This window comes from Coregonus lavaretus (genome assembly GCF_964263955.1).
Source record: "Coregonus lavaretus genome assembly, chromosome: 3".
Taxonomy (NCBI): domain Eukaryota; kingdom Metazoa; phylum Chordata; class Actinopteri; order Salmoniformes; family Salmonidae; genus Coregonus; species Coregonus lavaretus.
In genome coordinates, this window is record NC_139990.1 from 51,674,551 (window position 1) to 51,695,523 (window position 20,973).

The 20,973-nt window shown below is 43.4% G+C and overlaps 1 protein-coding gene and 1 pseudogene across 2 annotated transcripts in view; both read left to right on the top strand.

Annotated features, from left to right (window-relative positions):
* The window catches only part of LOC311111003 (ephrin type-B receptor 5-like), a gene marked incomplete at both ends in the record, with an annotated part of 48,455 nt that overhangs the window by 16,061 nt on the left and 11,421 nt on the right, over positions 1 to 20,973 (top strand). Inside the window, 3 exons of the mRNA XM_084153685.1 lie at positions 9,891 to 10,163; positions 11,900 to 12,069; positions 12,251 to 12,546. Of these exons, the coding sequence (XP_084009811.1) occupies positions 9,891 to 10,163; positions 11,900 to 12,069; positions 12,251 to 12,546 (739 nt within the window). The remainder of the gene's footprint in view (positions 1 to 9,890; positions 10,164 to 11,899; positions 12,070 to 12,250; positions 12,547 to 20,973) is intronic.
* Positions 720 to 8,544, top strand: LOC311118016 (E3 ubiquitin-protein ligase TRIM39-like; annotated as a pseudogene). The gene is made up of 3 exons (XR_014615269.1): positions 720 to 800; positions 972 to 2,607; positions 7,440 to 8,544. The product of XR_014615269.1 is annotated as an E3 ubiquitin-protein ligase TRIM39-like (transcript).

Genomic DNA, 20,973 nt, shown 5'->3' on the forward strand with positions numbered 1-20,973 from the left:
CAGTATCTATACTCACTAACACCTGTGTTTGTGATCAGTTAGGCTACTTGAACTGCTGACCACCTGCTCTGATTCTCGACACTTTAGCACACATGAACTCACTCACTCACGCACACACACCCACACATGTGTTCAAGAAGACCATGTTATGATTAGCAGTAACGTTTTACGCACTGTGAGCTGTTTATATAGACAATTTACGAATATACTGTACGTTTTTGATTGATACACAATGTATAAATGTCTGTGTAAAATCATGTTGCACTCAGTAAGTACAGTATGTATTTATATTTCATAAGACCTGTTTATATACTATTGCAGCATACATAGACAGTAAGTAGTGTGTTATACACAAGATAGAAACGGTAATATAGTAACAGGGTTGTATTCATTCCACCGATTCTGTTGAAAAACTTTTCTTAAACGTAAGCAAACGTAATGAAATGGGGAGGGAACTACCTGAATTTGTCCAATAGAAACTCTCGTTTTAGTTGCAGAACAAAATGTTTTGCAACTGTTTGGCGGAATGAATACACCCCTGAATGAGAGCCAAGCTGTTAAATATGGACTCTATTCCTTTAAGAGCAGAGTATCAGCCCTGAAGTCAGTAAACAATAGGTAGGGAGGGGCTTAGGATTTCACTTGGCTGAAGTGAAAAACTGAATGTTATGAACAGGTTTGAACTTTTACAATTTAAAGAATCTATCTATACAGCTGTACTGTTACCTACTGTAGTGTCCAGTCACTGGAGCCCTTTTCTGATCAGAGGAAGTGAAAGAACAGAGTCAACACACGCTGAGGTGAGTAGAGAGAATGTAGAGAGATTGTCTGATATGGTGTGACATAAAACAGTGTATTGCTATATTGTTCAAACTAAGAAATGAAATAATATAATTATTTATTTTTTCAAAGATAGAATGACTGATTTCAGAGAGAATATCAAACATTATGTTATTTGGTCTGTTCCCCAGCTATGGCTTCCTCCAGCATTGTCCTGTCTGAAGAGCAGTTCCAGTGTTCTATCTGTCTGGATGTGTTCACTGAGCCAGTCTCCATCCCATGTGGACACAACTACTGCAAGGCCTGTATCAGAGGATACTGGGACAGCACTGACCTGTGCCAGTGTCCAATGTGTAAGGAGAAATTTGACAGAAGACCTGAGCTTCGTGTCAACACTTTCATTTCTGAAATAACTGCTCAGCTCAAGAAGTTGGCTCCAGTTGAAGCCACACCCATCACTCCAGGACAAGCCCAAGCCACAACCCTCGCCAAATCTGGAGAAGTACCATGTGACGTCTGCACTGAGGGGGAGCACAAGGCCCTGAAGTCCTGCCTGGTGTGTCTGGCCTCTTACTGTGAGACTCACCTGGAGCCTCATCAGATACTGGCGTCTTTCAAGAAACACAAGCTGATCGACCCTGTCGAGAACCTGGAAGACCGGGTTTGTAAGAAGCATGAGAGACCCCTGGAGCTGTCTGTAAGAGAGACCAGACGTGTGTGTGTGTCAGTTTTGCACTGAGGGAGACCACAAGACCCACAAAACTGTCTCCATAGAGGAAGAGTATGGAGAGAGGAAGACTCAGATGAGGAAGACTAAGGGTAAAGTTCAGAAGATGATCCAGGAGAGACTGCAGAAGGTTAAGGAGATTGAACAGGCAGTAGAGCTCAGCAAGAGAGATGCAGAAAAAGAGATAGTAGACAGTGTGCAGATCTTCACTGCTCTAGCGCGCTGCATTGAGAGAAGCCAGTCTGAGCTCATTGAGGTGGTTGAGAAGAAGCAGAAAGCAGCAGAGAAGCGGGCTGAAAGGTTAATTGAAGAGCTGGAGCAGGAAATCACTGAGCTAAAGACTAGAAGCACTGAGATAGAGCAGCTCTCAGTTATTGAAGACCACCTCCTACTCCTCCTCCAGAGCTCCCCATCGATCTGCACCCTTCCTCAAACCAAGACCTGGTCTGATATCAGTGTTCACAGCGGTCTGGGTGTGGGGACTGTGAGGAGAACTGTGTCTCAGCTGGAGGAGACACTCAATAAAGAGATGGAGAAGTCAAGCTGAAGAGGATGCAGCAGTGTGCAGTGGATGTGACTCTGGACCCTGATACAGCATGTCCTCATCTCATCCTGTCTGAAGACAGGAAACAAGTGAGATATGGCGACATAAAGCTAAATCTCCCTGCTAACCCAGAGAGGTTTAGTATTGATCCCCGTGTTTTAGGAAAGGACGGGTTCTCCTCCGGGAGTTTCTACTATGAGGTACAGGTGAAAGGAAATATTTATTGGGCTTTAGGAGTGGCTAGAGAGTCCATCAACAGGAAGGGGAATAATTCACTGAGTCTTGTAAATGGATACTGGACTGTGGCGCTGATGGATGGGAAGTATGTTGCTGGTGCTGACCATGGAGCCCCCCTCTCCCTGAGAGTGAAGTCCCAGAAGGTGGGGGTGTTTATGGATTATGAGGAGGGTCAGGTCTCCTTTTATGATGTTGAGGCCAGGTCTCATATCTACTCTTACACTGGCTGCACCTTCACTGAGAAACCATACCCACTGTTCTCTACAGGCAAAAATCATACTGGTAATAACTCAGCTCCACTAATCATCTCTCCCATCAAGTCTGACTGAGTTTAGTGAACAGGGAATTCAGTCACAAGGAAGCAAAGAAACCTGTCAATTTAAATTTGTTGATATGTTTAATTTTAATAGAGAATAAATTGGCATACTGTCATTGATGAGATTTTACAATGTTAATATTCTATGATGTTGACTAAATTGGTCCCACTTTAAATGATGTTCAGCTTAAGAAGGCTTCATAAAGCCTTCAAAATGCCTTCATAAGCACTACATACATGTGTTACAAAGCATCTATAAACGTATGTCATGCTTTATAAAGGGTTCATAAATGTGGCATAACAAAATAAACAGCAATGTCAAATGTGACATAACCCACTATGTCGAATATGATATAAACAAATCTCTCACAACCTACAGTAACCTGTGGATCATGAGAGAACCTTCATAAATCAGCAGAACGTTAATAACCTATTTATTGACACTTTATGCTGTATCCTATAATACTAAGTTTGAAGTGAGACACTTTCGGTCATTGATAACACATCCATAAAGACTCTATATTGCATGACGCTGTACTTAATTTAAAGTCAGACCCCTTTGGTCATTTATAACACATACATAAATGCCTTATATCATATGATGCAGTACTTACTATGAAGTCAGACACCTTTGGTCATTCATAACACATGAATAAAGGCTTAATGATGTAAAAACAAATGGATTAACACTTAGGGAATTATCACTAACAGCTAAAACAAATAAACATTAAAGACATGTTTAAATCATACATTTCCTTTTATTTGGTACTGCATGTTGGTTCCAACCTTAATGTGGAACTGACAGCATCTTAGCAACATGAAATCATATTAAAATCTGTTCATATACACCCCCAGGAAGAATATGACACTTTTAAAAACATTTTCTGACAAGCGGGCACTTAGATATGGTGCATTTTCACGTTTTCATAAATTCTTAGAATGTTTGGGAATTACGTATACTAAGGTTTTTGTGAAAATTCTATAGCAATATAGAGTGGGAAAGCTGCCGTGCATTCGGACAATTAATGGACACTGCAATAAAACCTAATAAAAACATATGTCTCGTCCAGGACCGGAGTCTACGCAGACCGGTGCACCATAGCCAATCAGATCTACAGTAGGTCTTTATGCAAACAAACCATTTGCCACACAGGCCTGCCATCATTCAAAGTCAGTCACTCACCCACTCCTCCAATGACATGACATGACATCCTCCTAGCAGCTATCTAGCTAACGTTAGGCTTCGTGTTTTTAGCTTACTACATAAATAGATACGCTAGCCTATTAGCCACGTTATGACTGACTTGTGATCATTGCCCTTGCTAGTTTGATTGTATTGACATTCCCAGCCTTTCTTACATTCGTCTGTTTTTTTTCCAAAAATATTGAGTCATTGACACTAAAACAGTGCATCCCGAATGGAGGCAGCAAACAATGTACCAGGCCAGCTGTGATTTACAACCTGATAGCAATATTTGTTGGACTACCAAGAAATGTATTGGTGAATTATTTGAATCATGCATTGAATTACATCCAACTATTCTGCCAACAATGCCTCAGTGTATGTCATGAAATGTTGAGTCAAATATAACCTATTTTTAAAAACCTCTTATAAAGTTGGTTTTATAGCATAAACTGGGAATTTGATATTTTGGACTTATATTATGATTGTCTGTTTGTTTCATATCTGCAACGTATTTTAAACGCTGTCAGTTCCAGTTTAAAACTAACAAAGAAAGTTAGCAGGTCTGTTAGGAAATGCTTGTCACACCATCTCCCCAGAAACTCTAAATGGGGAGATGGGAAACTCCATTCGATTCGTGTTATTATATTCCTCTTTCATTTACAAATCTCATGATGTGGCTATATCTAGGGGGATTTTTATTTAGCTGAGCCTGCTTGCTAGCACAATTGCTGTGAAGTCACCAAAATTATTTGAAATAACGATTGAGGTAGCTACAGTATGTAATCTAACTCAACTACTACAAACGAATTAAAATTACAATAAATAAAGGTTAATTTACGTATTTTCGCTGTCCAGTGGCACCAGAAGCAGTCATATGATTCACGAACTCATCATATGATCAGTGTCTCGTTAGCGACACGAAAAATTACTTCCGGGTCACGGAATGTCGAAAGATTTCAAAATAAAAGTCCCCCACGTAATAGTAGAAACGTGTCAATAACCTCTATTTATTCATGATATATGAAAAGTAATTGTCTAAACATTAACAATGATTAATATTTGTTCACATGATTTAAGTGACATTTGCATTAAATGTGGGTTTTAAAACATGTTCCAAGGTCAAATAAATGCCCCCAATGCAAATCACTGTATATGGAATATATATTGGCTTAGAACAAGAACTATTCTGCATGCCACGGTAAAAGCACTGTAGGGAATCCTCAATAAGTTCTGTAGAATGTATATATGGTGCCATGTCATGGGGCTCTGATTAATACGGAGTGTTGCTGGCCTTTTACTGCACCCATTCTAATGGCGGCCACAATGCGAATCACAGTACCGGTATATGGAATACATAATCATCACATGTGCACTTCCTGCTAACCAAACAACATTGCAGGACATGCTCACTGAATTAAAGAGCAACTACACTAAAAAATCTATTTTTCTTAGATTTTTTCCAGACCTCAAAAGGTATCCTCTGATTTGGTTTAAGCATTGTTATGAACACATAAAATAAAATGTTGTTGTTTTTCTATAAAGAAAAAAGTGTGAAAAAGGTATGAAAACCCCCCAAAATTGGGAAATCTGAAACCTGGAAAAACAAAACAGAGAAAATTACATTTGGAGAAAAAACACAGAAGTAGGCAAAAAAAATGATTTGATTTTAAAAGGCCCTACCAGCGTTTTTTTGCTGTGCATTACTGCACTTTAGAGTGTGTGTTATCCTGTAGCACAGCATTTTGGGGGAAGGTTGAGGTCAAATCCAATATTGACTATGCACCCAAGACAGTGGAGGCTGCTGAGGGGAGAACGGCTAATAATAATGGCTGGAACGGAGCGAATGGAATGGCATCAAACCGTGTGTTTGATGTATTTGATGCCATTCAACTTATTCCGTTCCAGCCATTACCACGAGCCCGTCCTCCCCAATTAAAGTTCCATCAACCTCCTGTGACCCAAGAGGGAAAAAGGTTTGGCCATCCTAGAAATGTTTTAGAGTAATATAATATACACTACCGGTCAAAAGTTTTAGAACACCTACTCATTCAAGGGTTTTTCTTTATTTTTACTATTTTCTATATTGTAGAATAATAGTGAAGACATCAAAACTATGAAATAACACATATGGAATCATGTAGAACTCCTTCAAGACTGTTGGAAAAGCATTCCAGGTGAAGCTGGTTGAGAAAATGCCAAGAGTGTGCAAAGCTGTCATCAAGGCAAAGGGTGGCTATTTGAAGAATCTCAAATATAAAATACATGTTGATTTGTTTAACACTTTTTTGGTTACTACATGATTCAATATGTGTTATTTCATAGTTTTGATGTCTTCACTATTACTCGACAATGAATCGAACCCACTATCCTGGTGTTGCAATGCTCTACCAAGATGCTTAACAGGTTTATAAATGCTTTGTGAAGCCTCAATTTAATATGATTTAAAAGGTCCTTTATTAAGAGGTGCTTATGCCACCCTTTATAAAGCACAGGTTTATGTCATATTTGACATAGTGGGTTATGTCACATTTGACATTGGTGATTATGTCACACAGTTATGCCACATTTAGGAACCCTTTATAAAGTATGACACAGTTATAGATGATTTGTAACACATTTCTGTAGTGTTTCTGAAGGCTTTATGAAGGCTTTACAATCTTAACTTCATTTAAAGCGGGACCTAAAAATGTTTTGTCTTTGACCATATGCCACTTTCTTTGTTTCCTGCAGGATTTATAGCTACTCATACAGACTCCTTATTCCTCCTCACATTCAGTAGAGCACATCTGATGTCAAACACAAATAGACAGCACACAAAGGGAGAAGGTGGTGTCTGTTATACTGATAATGACCCATTAAAGAGAACACTGCTTGGACTTTGGAATACATTTAATTGAAGGTTCCATAAAGTCCAATAAAGTAATGAACTAATGTATTGAATAGATCATTTAAAAAGTATGTATTTACACAGTGAGACCAGTACATGAACAGCTCACAGTGTGTTATAGAGAAGATTGACTGACAAGAATGGATGATCTAAGCTGTATACAGTATGGACTCTATTCCTTTAAGAGCAGAGTATCAGCCCTGCATTCAGTAAACAGTAGGCAGGGAGGGGCTTAGGAACTTCACTTGGCTGAAGTGAAACACTAAACTAGAAACCTGAATGTTATGAACAGGATCAATCTTTTATACTTCAAGAATCTATATATACAGCTGCACCTATTGTAGTCTACAGTCATTTTTAAAAATCATTTTCCTGATCAGCGGAAGAAAAGCAACAGTCAACACATGTTTAGTTGAGTAGAAAGAAAGTAGAGAGAATATTATGACAAAAACCTTGATGTGATGTGATAAATAGTGTGTTGTTGACACTGAGAGGACACGTCTGTTTGAATATTTTTTTAAAATATAAAATAGGAGAATTGTACAAAATATATATTTAATTACATTTCAGAGACTTTCATAAATTATATATTTTTTGGTCTGTTTCCAGCAATGGCTTCCTCCAGCATTGTCCTGTCTGAAGAGCAGTTCCAGTGCTCTATCTGTCTGGATGTGTTCACTGAGCCAGTCTCCATCCCATGTGGACACAACTACTGCAAGGCCTGTATCAGAGGATACTGGGACAGCACTGACCTCAGATGAGGAAGACTAAGGGTAAAGTTCAGGAGATGATCCAGGGGAAACTGCTGAAGGTTAAGGAGATCAAACAGGCAGTAGAGCTCAGCAAGATAGATGCAAAGAGAGAGATAGCGGACAGCGTGCAGATCTTTACTGCTCTAGTGCGCTCCATTGAGAGAAGCCAGGCTGAGCTCATTGAGGTGGTTGAGGAGAAGCAGAAAGCAGCAGAGAAGCGGGCTGAAGGGCTCATTGAAGAGCTGGAGCAGGAAATCACTGAGCTAAAGAGAGGAAGCACTGAGCTGGAGCAGCTGTCAGATATTGAGGACCACCTCCTCCTCCTTCAGAGCTCCCCATCTCTCTGTGCCACCCTTCCACACACCAAGAACTGGTCTGAGATCTGTGTTCATAGCAGTGTGGGTGTGGGGACTCTGAGAAGAGTTGTGTCTCAGCTGGAGGAGACACTCGGTAAAGAGATTGAAAATGTGTGTGTTGCTGATCTGAAGAGGATACAGCAGTGTACAGTGGATGTGAATCTGGACCCTGATACAGCGTATACCAAACTTATCCTGTCTAAGGACAGGAAACAAGTGAGATATGGAGACAAAAAGCAGAATCTCCCTCCCAACCCAAAGAGGTTTGATTATCATACCCGTGTTTTAGGAAAGGATGGGTTCTCCTCAGGGCGATTATACTATGAAGTTCAGGTGAAAGGGAGGACTTCATGGGGTTTAGGAGTGGCTAGAGAGTCCATCAACAGGAAGGGGAATAATTCACTGAGTCTTGTAAATGGATACTGGACTGTGGCGCTGATGGATGGGAAGTATGTTGCTGGTGCTGACCATGGAGCCCCCCTCTCCCTGAGAGTGAAGTCCCAGAAGGTGGGGGTGTTTATGGATTATGAGGAGGGTGAGGTCTCCTTTTATGATGTGGAGGCCAGGTCTCATATCTACTCTTACACTGGCTGCACCTTCACTGAGAGACTCTACCCATTCTTCTCTACAGGCTATCATCCTTCCAACACAACTCCTCTTATCATCTCTCCCATCAAGTCTGACTGAGTTTAGTGAACAGGGAATTCAGTCACACAGACACAAAGCATATGCACAATATGACTGTGTTTATATGTGTGCATTCATTAGAGAATATGTTTGTATATGTTATCAGTTTATTACATTGTATTATGATAAAATCTTCTCTGATATCATAACACTGTATATTACAATGAAAATGTAAAAGTTGTATCTTTGAGTCCATGTGCCATTTTTCCCTCGGATTTACAAACTATGCACACATGCCCCTTATTCGTCATCTCTCTGTCTGAATAGGGCATCAAATGTCAAACACACAGCACAGAGGCAGAGAGCTAGTTAAATATGATGCTGACAATAACTTATCACCCAGCTAACAGAGAACAATACTTTTGGATGACATTCCACTCAAGGTCCCATAAACCCCTGTAGTTATCACCTAAAATAATGAACAGACCATGCTAAAAGTGTTCTGAGAACATTTTCAACATGAAAAAAATACAACTGTGTTTTATATGGTCTCATGACTTATAACACCATGCCACTCTCTCTCTCTCTCTCTCTCTCTCTCTCTCTCTCTCTCTCTCTCTCTCTCTCTCTCTCTCTCTCTCTCTCTCAATTCAACTCAATTCAAGGGGTTTTATTGGCATGGGAAACATATGCTGACATTGCCATAGCAAGTGAAATGGATAAACAAAAGTGAAATAAACAATAAAAAGTGAACAGTAAATATTACACTGACACAAGTTCCAAAAGAATAAAGACATTTCAAATGTCATATTATGTTTATATACAGTGTTGTAACAATGTGCAAATAGTTAAAGTACAAATGGGAAAATAAATAAACATAAATATGGGTTGTATTTACAATGGTGTTTGTTCTTCACTGGTTGCCCTTTTCTTGTGGCAACAGGTCACAAATATTGCTGCTGTGATGGCACACTGTGGTTTTTCACCCAGAAGATAAGGGAGTTTACCAAAATTAGGTTTGTTTTCCAATTCTTTGTGGATCTCTGTAATCTGAGGGAAATATTTGTCTCTAATATGGTCATACATTTGGCAGGAGGTTAGGAAGTGCAGCTCAGTTTCCACCTCATTTTGTGGGCAGTGTGCACATAGCCTGTCTTCTCTTGAGAGCCAGGTCTGCCTACGGCAGCCTTTCTCAATAGCAAGGCTATGCTCACTGAGTCTGTACATAATCAAAGCTTTCCTTAAGTTTGGGTCAGTCACAGTGGTCAGGTATTCTGCCACTGTGTACTCTCTTTTTAGGGCCAAATAGCATTCTAGTTTGCTCCGTTTTTTTGTTAATTCTTTCCAATGTGTCAAGTAATTATCTTTTTGTTTTCTCATGATTTGGTTGGGTCTAATTGTGTTGTTGTTGTCTCTCTCTCTCTCTCTCTCTCTCTCTCCCCCCCCCCCCCCCCCCCCCCCCCCCCCCCCCATCTCAGTGGGATGAGGTCAGTGTCCTGGATGACAGGGGGAATCTTATCCGGACCTTTGAGGTCTGCAACGTCAATCAGAACCCCCGTGTCCAGGACAACTGGCTGGCCACGCCCTTCCTCTTCCGCTTCTCGGCACCACGGGTCTTTGTGACGCTGCGTTTCTCGGTGCGGGACTGTGCCAGTCTGCGCTCGCCCTCGCCCTCCTGCCGCGAGACGCTCACCCTCTACTACAAACAGGCCGACTCACAGAGAGAGCTGGAGAGGACATGGGCTGCAGAGGTAGGGCAGAAAGACTACACTTCCCATCATGCCACTAATATCCCACTAATATCCCACCTTCTTATTTTAGGTGTAATGCCACATTCACATAATCGTCGGAACATCCTTTTTCCTAATTGTGATGTCGGAAATAATAATTTTTTTCATTAATGTGCTTTTTAGTCGGAACAATGCTTCAACCAGATAATATTTTAGCTAGCTTGATAAGCTGACGTTGCTAATAATGAAGTTAGCTAGCTTGCTTAACATTGACAATATGGTCAAACTAGCTACATTATCCATATTGATAAGGTTTTAGTTGTAGTTATGACATAACAACCATTCCTGGACCTGACTCCAAAAGCGAGCCACCGATGGACGGTACCAGAAAATATGTTCTATTGATTCTGTTTCCTCATGTCTACACAAGGCTGACTGTTCAATGCCCCATATATTGAGCATTCTTTTTGTAGCAAGTCTTTTATATAATAGCTTACATTAAAATTAATTAATTGATGTGTCAATTGTTGTTTTATATGTCAGTTCATAGACCCGATGCCAAGGTATTGGGACATCAAAAACTGACTAGAATTTGATATGGTATTGCTGTCAAATCTTTTTACACTAAGTGAAACTGATACATTTTTCGATTTATACTAATAATTTTAAGCAAATTAAGATTTTTAATGGGTTCAAATTCAAAACAATAATCTTTAAGTAATTGTCTCTTCCCATGGTATTTATAGTTTCTAAAAACTTCTGTCAAGACGTAGAGCATAAAGACTACATTTCCAAATATCCCATTTTGGTAATATGTAATTCTGCATACTCCAAAAATCATGTTCCAAAAACAAGGAATAATGTTGCTTTGGTTTGCCATAACATTCCTCTCATTCTCATCCCCCTCAATCTCATTAAATAAACAAACTTTCCCATCTCACATCGGTGCTTTGTAGTTCCTACCCTCAGGGCTTGTGGTTTCCAGTGGAGAGCAGTTACAGAGCTGTTTTGCCGAGCTGATAGAGTGCTGAGCTCTTGTTGCGTCAGCGTGTCGTGTGCTGCTCTCACAGAAGGAAGGATGCAGTATTTGTGGATGAATACATTTCTCCTTGGGGAAAGTTAGATGCTGTTTAAAAATGCAAATAAGAGCCTGATGAGTGAAGTGTAGCGGAATGTAGAGTGTGGAGCAGCAGGAAGGCCAGGAGTCTGAGTCTCTGGGGAAAGTTAGCACGGTTACCTTGAAACTCTCTGGGGAAAGTTAGCACGGTTACCTTGAAACTCTCTGGGGAAAGTTAGCACGGTTACCTTGGAACTCTCTGGGGAAAGTTAGCACGGTTACCTTGAAACTCTCTGGGGAAAGTTAGCACGGTTACCTTGGAACTCTCTGGGGAAAGTTAGCACGGTTACCTTGAAACTCTCTGGGGAAAGTTAGCACGGTTACCTTGGAACTCTCTGGGGAAAGTTAGCACGGTTACCTTGGAACTCTCTGGGGAAAGTTAGCACGGTTACCTTGGAACTCTGGGGAGAATTAGATTAGATTAAAACACAGACTGTCACTGGTCCGCGACTGTTTTATATTTGACTCAATTAGTACCCTCAGAGCTAACTAACTGTTGTATTCTGTTAAATACTTTAATCAACTGTTACATACTCTTTATCTTCTCCTTCTCCCTGATCCCTTGCTTTTTCATGATCTCTCTCTCTTATCCCCCTCTCCTCCCCTCCCTCTCTTTCTCCCCTCCCCCATCCCTGTCCAGCCATCCAGTGGAGAGAAGGACACGAGGGAGGGCTGGGTGAAGATTGACACCATAGCAGCAGATAAGAGTTTCACCAAGGTGGAGCCCAGCCTGCCTCACCAGTACCAACCAGACCGCTACCGACGGGTCAATGTCAAAACCCGCAGCTTCGCTCCGCTCACACGCAATGGGTACTGTATGAGAACATTTGAAACAAATTCATGACAAATTCCCATATTCAAACCATGCTCATCACCTTGTAGGCAATAGTGTATGCTAACTAACACACCTAAATCCACGCTGTCACCTATCTAGTGGTCCTTCAATCCTGATAATAAGTTAACATGTTATGACCCTTGACCCTTGTTTCAGATTCGTCCTGGCCATCGTCGACAGTGGCGCATGCGTCTCTCTCATGGGTGTGTCCATCTTCTACCGCCGCTGCCCGGCAACCAATCTCTATCTTGCTTCCTATCCGGCCACACCCTCAGGGGCAGAGCCTACTGCCCTGGTCCCTGTGACTGGGACTTGTGTTCTCCACAGCCAAGCACAGGGAGGCTCTGCCCCTCGCATGCACTGCAACGCAGAAGGTGACTGGATGGTGCCGGTGGGCGGGTGCATCTGTGAAGAGGGATACGAGCCCAGTCAAAACGGATCTGCCTGCTTAGGTGAGTCCCAATGTAAACATTAATATCAACAAAGTCTGGTATACTTTTTGAAACTTAAATCACACACACACACTAAAATGTCAAAGGACCAACAATATCTAACAATATCTAAAGTTTTGGCCTCCTCTCCCCCTTCCTGTCAATTTTCCTGTCAGTTCTCCTGTCCCCCCTCCTGTCAGTTCTCCTGTCCCCCCTCCTGTTAGTTCTCATGTCCCCCCGCCTGTCAGTTCACTTGTCCCCCTCCTGTCTGTTCTCCTTTCCCCCATCCTGTCAGTTCTCCTGTCCCCCCTCCTGTCAGTTCTCCTGTCCCCCCTCCTGTTAGTTCTCCTGTCCCCCCTCCTGTCAGTTCTCCTGTCCCCCCTCATGTCAGTTCTCCTGTCCCCCCTCCTGTCAGTTCTCCTGTCCCCCCTCCTGTCAGTTCTCCTGTCCCCCCTCCTGTCAGTTCTCCTGTCCCCCCTCCTGTCAGTTCTCCTGTCAGTTCTCCTGTCCCCCCTCCTGTCAGTTCTCCTGTCCCCGCTCCTGTCAGTTCTCCTGTCCCCCCTCATGTCAGTTCTCCTGTCCCCCCTCCTGTCAGTTCTCCTGTCCCCGCTCCTGTCAGTTCTCCTGTCCCCCCTCCTGTCAGTTCTCCTGTCCCCCCTCCTGTCAGTTCTCCTGTCAGTTCTCCTGTCCAACTCCTGTCAGTTCTCCTGTTCACCCTCCTGTCAGTTCTCCTGTCCCCCCTTCTGTCAGTTCTCCTGTCCCCCCTCCTGTCAGTTCTCCTGTCCCCCCTCCTGTCAGTTCTCCTGTCCCCCCTCCTGTCAGTTCTCCTCTCCCCCCTCCTGTCAGTTCACCTGTCACCCCTTCTGTCAGTTCTCCTGTCCCCCCTCCTGTCAGTTCTCCTGTCCCCCCTCCTGTCAGTTCTCCTGCCCCCCCTCCTGTCAGTTCACCTGTCCCCTGTGTCACGAACTGTCTGGATCAATATGAGATGGAACTGCTGCCGTCTGCCACTCTGATCACTGGCCCAACTTGACTGAGAGGACAGGGGGAGGAGGGCAGGGATGGACAATGGCCCTGTGCAGTGTGCGTGTGTGTGTGTTTCGTGTGGGGGGGTTTATGATGGACAAATGTTTTATGAGACTATGTCAACAACATCCTACATACAGTGGGGGAAAAAAGTATTTAGTCAGCCACCAATTGTGCAAGTTCTCCCACTTAAAAAGATGAGAGAGGCCTGTAATTTTCATCATAGGTACACGTCAACTATGACAGACAAATTGAGGAAAAAAAATCCAGAAAATCACATTGTAGGATTTTTAATGAATTTATTTGCAAATTATGGTGGAAAATAAGTATTTGGTCACCTACAAACAAGCAAGATTTCTGGCTCTCACAGACCTGTAACTTATTCTTTAAGAGGCTCCTCTGTCCTCCACTCGTTACCTGTATTAATGGCACCTGTTTGAACTTGTTATCAGTATACAAGACACCTGTCCACAACCTCAAACAGTCACACTCCAAACTCCACTATGGCCAAGACCAAAGAGCTGTCAAAGGACACCAGAAACAAAATTGTAGACCTGCACCAGGCTGGGAAGACTGAATCTGCAATAGGTAAGCAGCTTGGTTTGAAGAAATCAACTGTGGGAGCAATTATTAGGAAATGGAAGACATACAAGACCACTGATAATCTCCCTCGATCTGGGGCTCCACGCAAGTTCTCACCCCGTGGGGTCAAAATGATCACAAGAACGGTGAGCAAAAATCCCAGAACCACACAGGGGGACCTAGTGAATGACCTGCAGAGAGCTGGGACCAAAGTAACAAAGCCTACCATCAGTAACACACTACGCCGTCAGGGACTCAAATCCTGCAGTGCCAGACGTGTCCCCCTGCTTAAGCCAGTACATGTCCAGGCCCGTCTGAAGTTTGCTAGAGTGCTTTTGGATGATCCAGAAGAGGATTGGGAGAATGTCATATGGTCAGATTAAACCAAAATAGAACTTTTTGGTAAAAACTCAACTCGTCGTGTTTGGAGGACAAAGAATGCTGAGTTGCATCCAAAGAACACCATACCTACTGTGAAGCATGGGGGTGGAAACATCATGCATTGGGGCTGTTTTTCTGCTAAGGGACCAGGACGACTGATCCGTGTAAAGGAAAGAATGAATGGGGCCATGTATCGTGAGATTTTGAATGAAAACCTCCTTCCATCAGCAAGGGCATTGAAGATGAAACGTGGCTGGGTCCTTCAGCATGACAATGATCCCAAACACACTGCCTGGGTAACGAAGGAGTGGCTTCGTAAGAAGCATTTCAAGGTCCTGGAGTGGCCTAGCCAGTCTCCAGATCTCAACCCCATAGAAAATATTTGGAGGGAGTTGAAAGTCCGTGTTGCCCAGCGACAGCCCCAAAACATCACTGCTCTAGAGGAGATCTGCATGGAGGAATGGGCCAAAATACCAGCAACAGTGTGTGAAAACCTTGTGAAGACTTACAGAAAACGTTTGACCTGTGTCATTGCCAACAAAGGGTATATAACAAAGTATTGAGAAACTTTTGTTATTGACCAAATACTTATTTTCCACCATAATTTGCAAATAAATTCATAAAAAATCCTACAATGTGATTTTCTGGATTTTTTTTTCTCATTATGTCTGTCATAGTTGACGTGTACCTATGATGAAAATCACAGGCCTCTCTCATCTTTTTAAGTGGGAGAACTTGCACAATTGGTGGCTGACTAAATACTTTTTTTCCCCACTGTAAATGAATATGTGCTTATGTCTGGGAGCATAAGTAGGAGATGAGGGCTTTGTGTTGTGTTCTGTCTCTGTGTTGGTGTTTTCACTGGAGAAGCAGGAAGGGAGCAGAGCTCAGGGGAATAAGAGACAGCTTGTCAGACCAAGAGCTCAACTACTGCTTCAACTAGTCCCACTTGACCCAGTGTGTTAGCACAGAGGAGGAGAGGAACACACTCTCTCTCTCTCTCTCTCTCTCTCTCTCTCTCTCTCTCTCTCTCTCTCTCTCTCTCTCTCTCTCTCTCTCTCTCTCTCTCTCTCTCTCTCTCGCTCGCTCACTCACTCACTCACTCACTCACTCACTCACTCACTCACTCACTCACTCACTCACTCACTCACTCACTCACTCACACACTCACACACACACACACACACAACAGGGACATGGACACTACACCACAGTCTGTGTCAGTGTGCACCCTGAAGGAGTAAAGGGTTCAATCTTCACTGGGTGGGGGTCAACGAGAAAGATACGTTTTGGAGAAATCTCAAGAAATACATCATGGAATATCGAGAGAGGGAGTAGGGAAAGAGAGAGGGAGAGAGAGAGGAGGGGGGATAGAGAGAGGGGAGGGGGAGAGAGAGAGGGGAGAGGCAGAGAGAGAGAGGAGGGGGGATAGAGAGGGGGGAGGGAGAGGAAGAGAGGAGGGGGGATAGAGAGGGGGGAGGGAGCGGGAGAGAGGAGGGGGATAGAGAGAGGGGAGGGAGAGAGGAGGGGGGATAGAGAGAGGGGAGGGGAGCGAGAGAGAGAGAGAGAGAGAGAGAGAAAGAGAGAGAGAGAGGAGGGGGGATAGAGAGGGGGGAGGGAGAGGAAGCGAGGAGGGGGGATAGAGAGGGGGGAGGGAGCGGGGGAGAGGAGGGGGATAGAGAGAGGGGAGGGAGAGAGGAGGGGGGATAGAGAGAGAGAGAGAGAGAGAGGAGGGGGGATAGAGAGAGGGGAGGGGGGGAGAGAGAGGGAGGGAGGAGGGAAAGAGCGATGTGACACATTTAGGTCATAGTGATGTAATGGCCACTCGTCTGTGAACAAGTGACAGAAACCACAGCGAGAGAGAGAGGGAAAGAGAGAGGGAGAGATGGAGGGAGAGAATGGATAAGTGGACACAAGTTAATGACTCAAGGAATTGAGCAAGCAGAAAGTCTGAGGAAAGTAAGGACACAGAGAGAGGGGGAAGGGGTATTGACTGAGATGTGGAGAGCAGGAGCCTGTGTGGTGTGGTGTGGTGTGCTTGTTTGTTTGTCTGTTCCAACACTCTTAGATAAAAGGGTTCCAAAAGGGTTATTCGGCTGTCCCCATAGGAGAACCCCTTTTGTTTCCAAGGAGAACCCTTTTTGGTTCCACGTAGAACCGTTTTGGGTTCCATGTAGAACTCTCTGTGGAAAGGGTCCTACATGGAACCCAAAAGGGTTCGACCTGGAACCGAAAGGGCTCTACTTGGAACCAAATAGGGTTCTTCGAAGGGTTCTCCTATGGGGACAGCCAAATAACCATTTTAGTTTTGTCTCTATGTGTGTGTGTGTGTATGTGAGTGAGTGTGTGTGTGTTATCCCTGGACTGTTGACAGTTGAAGGTAAAGGTCCAGTAAAGGTCCAGTCCAGCAGTTCTCTGTGGTGCTATATGCTACCCTCTCCTCCACAGGCCAGGGCTGGTCAGGGGCCTCCCAGTCCCAAGCTAGCTAACAGCTTCATTAATACTGCTGCTCTGTACCAAGTCAACTGTGAAATGTCTTCATGCTCTAATGGCTTACATCTGGGCTCTCTCCACCACTCACACGGTTTGTCCCACTTTGATTGATATTTACTGACAAATAACCACTTCAACTCCACTTTGTGGCTCTGTGGCTTGGCCTCCCAGATAGGGCTAAACAGATCACAAGGAGTGGGTGCCCCACCCACGCAGGGTTTTTTGTGTTCTAATTATTCTGTGATTATGCTTAGTTGATCAAGTCATTGACTAATGATGTGGATGTGACGTCATGGCATTGTTGTCCCTGTTTGGTCGTTTGGATGAGAAAAATGATAGCTGAGACGGTTGCTGGGCTGTGGTCACTGTGGTCGCTGTGGGTTTTTATTCTACATTGTCTCTGAGGCTCTTGTATAAATATCTGTGTAGACTCCAAGAACTCAGTTGTACGGCTCTAAGGGGGTTCAAGGCACATTCAAGATCGGAACTGATGAATGATATGTTCATTCAGCAAAAGCTGTAATCCAAATGGACTTACAGTTAAGCTATTCATTAGAAGTGACCTGTGCTGGAATTAAACCCACAACCGCTTGGTGTTACAAGCACCATCCACGCTCTAACCAGCTCAGTCATCAGAACCACTAACTCCTCTCAGATCCTCTAGTGATGACAGGGAACAGAGCAGGAGACAAGCAGCGCTCTGTTCTCTGCTAAGCAGAAGACCTACAGTAGATGTTTTCTCCGTTGACATTTGCGTCTCCAGAGAGAGAGAAAGAGAAAGCGTATGCTCAGCAGAAGCACGACTGAGCATGAGACACAATTACACCTGTTCACCCAGACATGAAACAGCCATTATACATCATGGGGCTTTCTAAGGAGGTCCACATCAGTTTTATGTCACATTGTTCCCTTAACACTGATGATATATATTCCTCAACACAGTTCCCTTAACACTGATGATATATATTCCTTAAGACAGTTCCCTTAACACTGATTATATACAGTATGTATTCCTTAACACAGATCCCTTAACAACACTGATGAAATATGTTCCTCAACACTTAAGATTTCTTAGGAATATTTATTTACCTTTAGTATCTCTCCAGGATTGTGGTTGCTCTGGTGAATTTCATTTGCCCAGAACTACGGACAAATATACGTCACAGTGTTTTTTTTTAGATGTAAATGATTGTGCAATGTCCCTGTTTACTAAATAATGTAAATATAAAATCACATGGGTCTAATATTTAGATCTCTTAAGGGGGTGATATTAAAGATATTTGAATGTGTATGGGGCTGTCCTGATTTAATTCAAACCCTGGGGCAAGATATTGTGGGAATTTTGAACACAGTGAGAGAGTGCCCTAGTGTGGACTATTGGATTGGAGTGGACAATGGGTTAGTAGAATATTGGATTTGCTTGACACGTTATGCAAGGTGAATGTTCCATAGATTTATGTAATGACCTAGGGTGTATTCACCATGGGGACCATGTGACTCTCCAGGGATTCTGGATAGGCTGATAGTACTATTAGGAGTGACTCATCATATGGCTTGTGTCCCATTGGTTTATGTCATATACGTAGGCTTATACTGTCTGATTTGTGTGTTACATTGCTTGCTCAATTGGTTTAAAACCAATTGCTATTGAGTGTCTTGTAAGTGTTAGGAACCTGATGTTTCATATCATTAAGCTTAGTATACACACTTAGGAAAAAAAGGTGCTATCTAGAACATAAAAGGGTTCTGCGGTTGTCCCCATAGGAGAACCCTAAAGAAGAACCATTTTTGTTTCCAGGTAGAACCCTTTTTGTTCCAGGTAGAACTCTTTTGGGTTCATGTAGAACCTTTTCCACAGAGGGTTCTACATGGAACCCAAAAAAGTTCTACCTGGAACCAAAGAGGGTTCTCCCTGGAAACAAAAAGGTTATCCTATGGGGACAGCCAAATAACCCTTTTGGAACCCTTTTTTCTAAGAGTGTACTTTAGCTGTTTGATCTGCGTTATGTTATATGTCTAGGAAAGATATTTCTCCAGGTCATGTAACCCCATGTTGATATTATAACAGTAAGTACTGGAGCTATCTGATATGACCTGGATAGTGTTAAATGTTCAGACCTGTTTATCTGAGAGGGAAAATCCATTAAAGCATGAACTGTTTTTATATGAGACTGAGTGTAACCAGGGCTTAAAGGGACATGGAGCAGATTAGAACATGTTATTACGAATCAATATGCATTTCCTGGACAAACGTCTCTAACTATAGAATGTCACAGACGTACAGTGGAGAGATGGAGAGAGAGAGGGAGGAGAGAATAGAGATAGACAGACGGGAGAGAGGGAGGAGAGAATAGAGATAGACAGACGGGAGAGAGGGAGGAGAGGCTAGAAAGAGACAGACGGGAGAGAGGGAGGAGAGGCTAGAAAGAGACAGAAGGGAATAAGACATTTGCTCATGGAACCATGTGTATTCATGTCTCCTGTGTGTGGCTGCATCTGTGCTAGGACAAGTCTGTCTGTGTGTGTGTGTGTGTGTGTGTCAGATTAGAATGCTGGGAGCAAGAGAGAATGAGCCCATAAGAGAGAGATAGTGGGAGAGAGGGAGAGAAGTAGAAATTGGGTCAGTGATCTAAATACCAAATACCATGTCAACGGCAAATTATACACTTCATCTCTCTCTCTCTCTCTCTCTCTCTCTCTCTCTCTCTCTCTCTCTCTCTCTCTCTCTCTCTCTCTCTCTCTCTCTCTCTCTCTCTCCTCTCTCTCTCTCTCTCTCTCTCTCCTCTCTCTCTCTCTCGTTGTTTCTGCTTATTATTCTCTTTTGGTTCATTTCAATATTTCTCTTTTTGTCTTTAAATCTCTTTTTCTCTGCCACACTTTCAGTCCCATCCCCCTCTCCTTTCTACATCCCTCTAGCTCTCTCTCTCTCTCTCTCTCTCTCTCTCTCTCTCTCTCTCTCTCTCTCTCTCTCTCTCTCTCTCTCTCTCTCTCTCTCTCTCTCTCTCTATATTATTTTCTTTATGCTCTCCTTCCCCCTCTCTCCCCCTCTCTCCCCCTCTCTCTCTTGGTCACTGTTAATGCACTGCAGTGTCCACTGCTGTTTGTTCATGTGTGTTTATTATTAACTCATTCTCCTCCTCCTCCTCCTCCTTTCTCCTCCCTCACCTTTAATACCTACCTCTCTCTCTCTCCCTGTTCCTCCCCATCCTCTATACCTTTAGTACATACCTCTCTCTCTCTACCTGTTCCTCCCCATCCTCTATACCTTTAGTAACTACCTCTCTCTCTCTCTCCCTGTTCCTCCCCCATCCTCTATACCTTTAGTATTTACGTTTACATTTTAGTCATTTAGCAGACGCTCTTATCCAGAGCGACTTACAGTTAGTTCGTTTTTTTTATTTTTTTTATTTTTCATACCCCCCGTGGGAATCGAACCCACAACCCTGCCGTTGCAAACGCCATGCTCTACCAACTGAGCTACATCCCTGCCGGTCATTCCCTCCCCTACCTTGGACGACGCTGTCCTCTATACCTTTAGTACCTACCTCTCTCTCTCTCCCTGTTCCCCCCCCATCCTCTATACCTTTAGTACCTACCTCTCTCTCTCTCCCTGTTCCTCCCCATCCTCTATACCTTTAGTACCTACCTCTCTCTCTCTCCCTGTTCCCCCCCCATCCTCTATACCTTTAGTACCTTCCTCTCTCTCCCTCCCTGTTCCTCCCCATCCTCTATACCTTTAGTACATACCTCTCTCTCCCTCCCTGTTCCTCCCCATCCTCTATACCTTTAGTACCTTCCTCTCTCTCTCTCCCTGTTCCTCCCCATCCTCTATACCTTTAGTACATACCTCTCTCTCTCTCCCTGTTCCTCCCCATCCTCTATACCTTTAGTACATACCTCTCTCTCCCTCCCTGTTCCTCCCCATCCTCTATACCTTTAGTACCTTCCTCTCTCTCTCTCCCTGTTCCT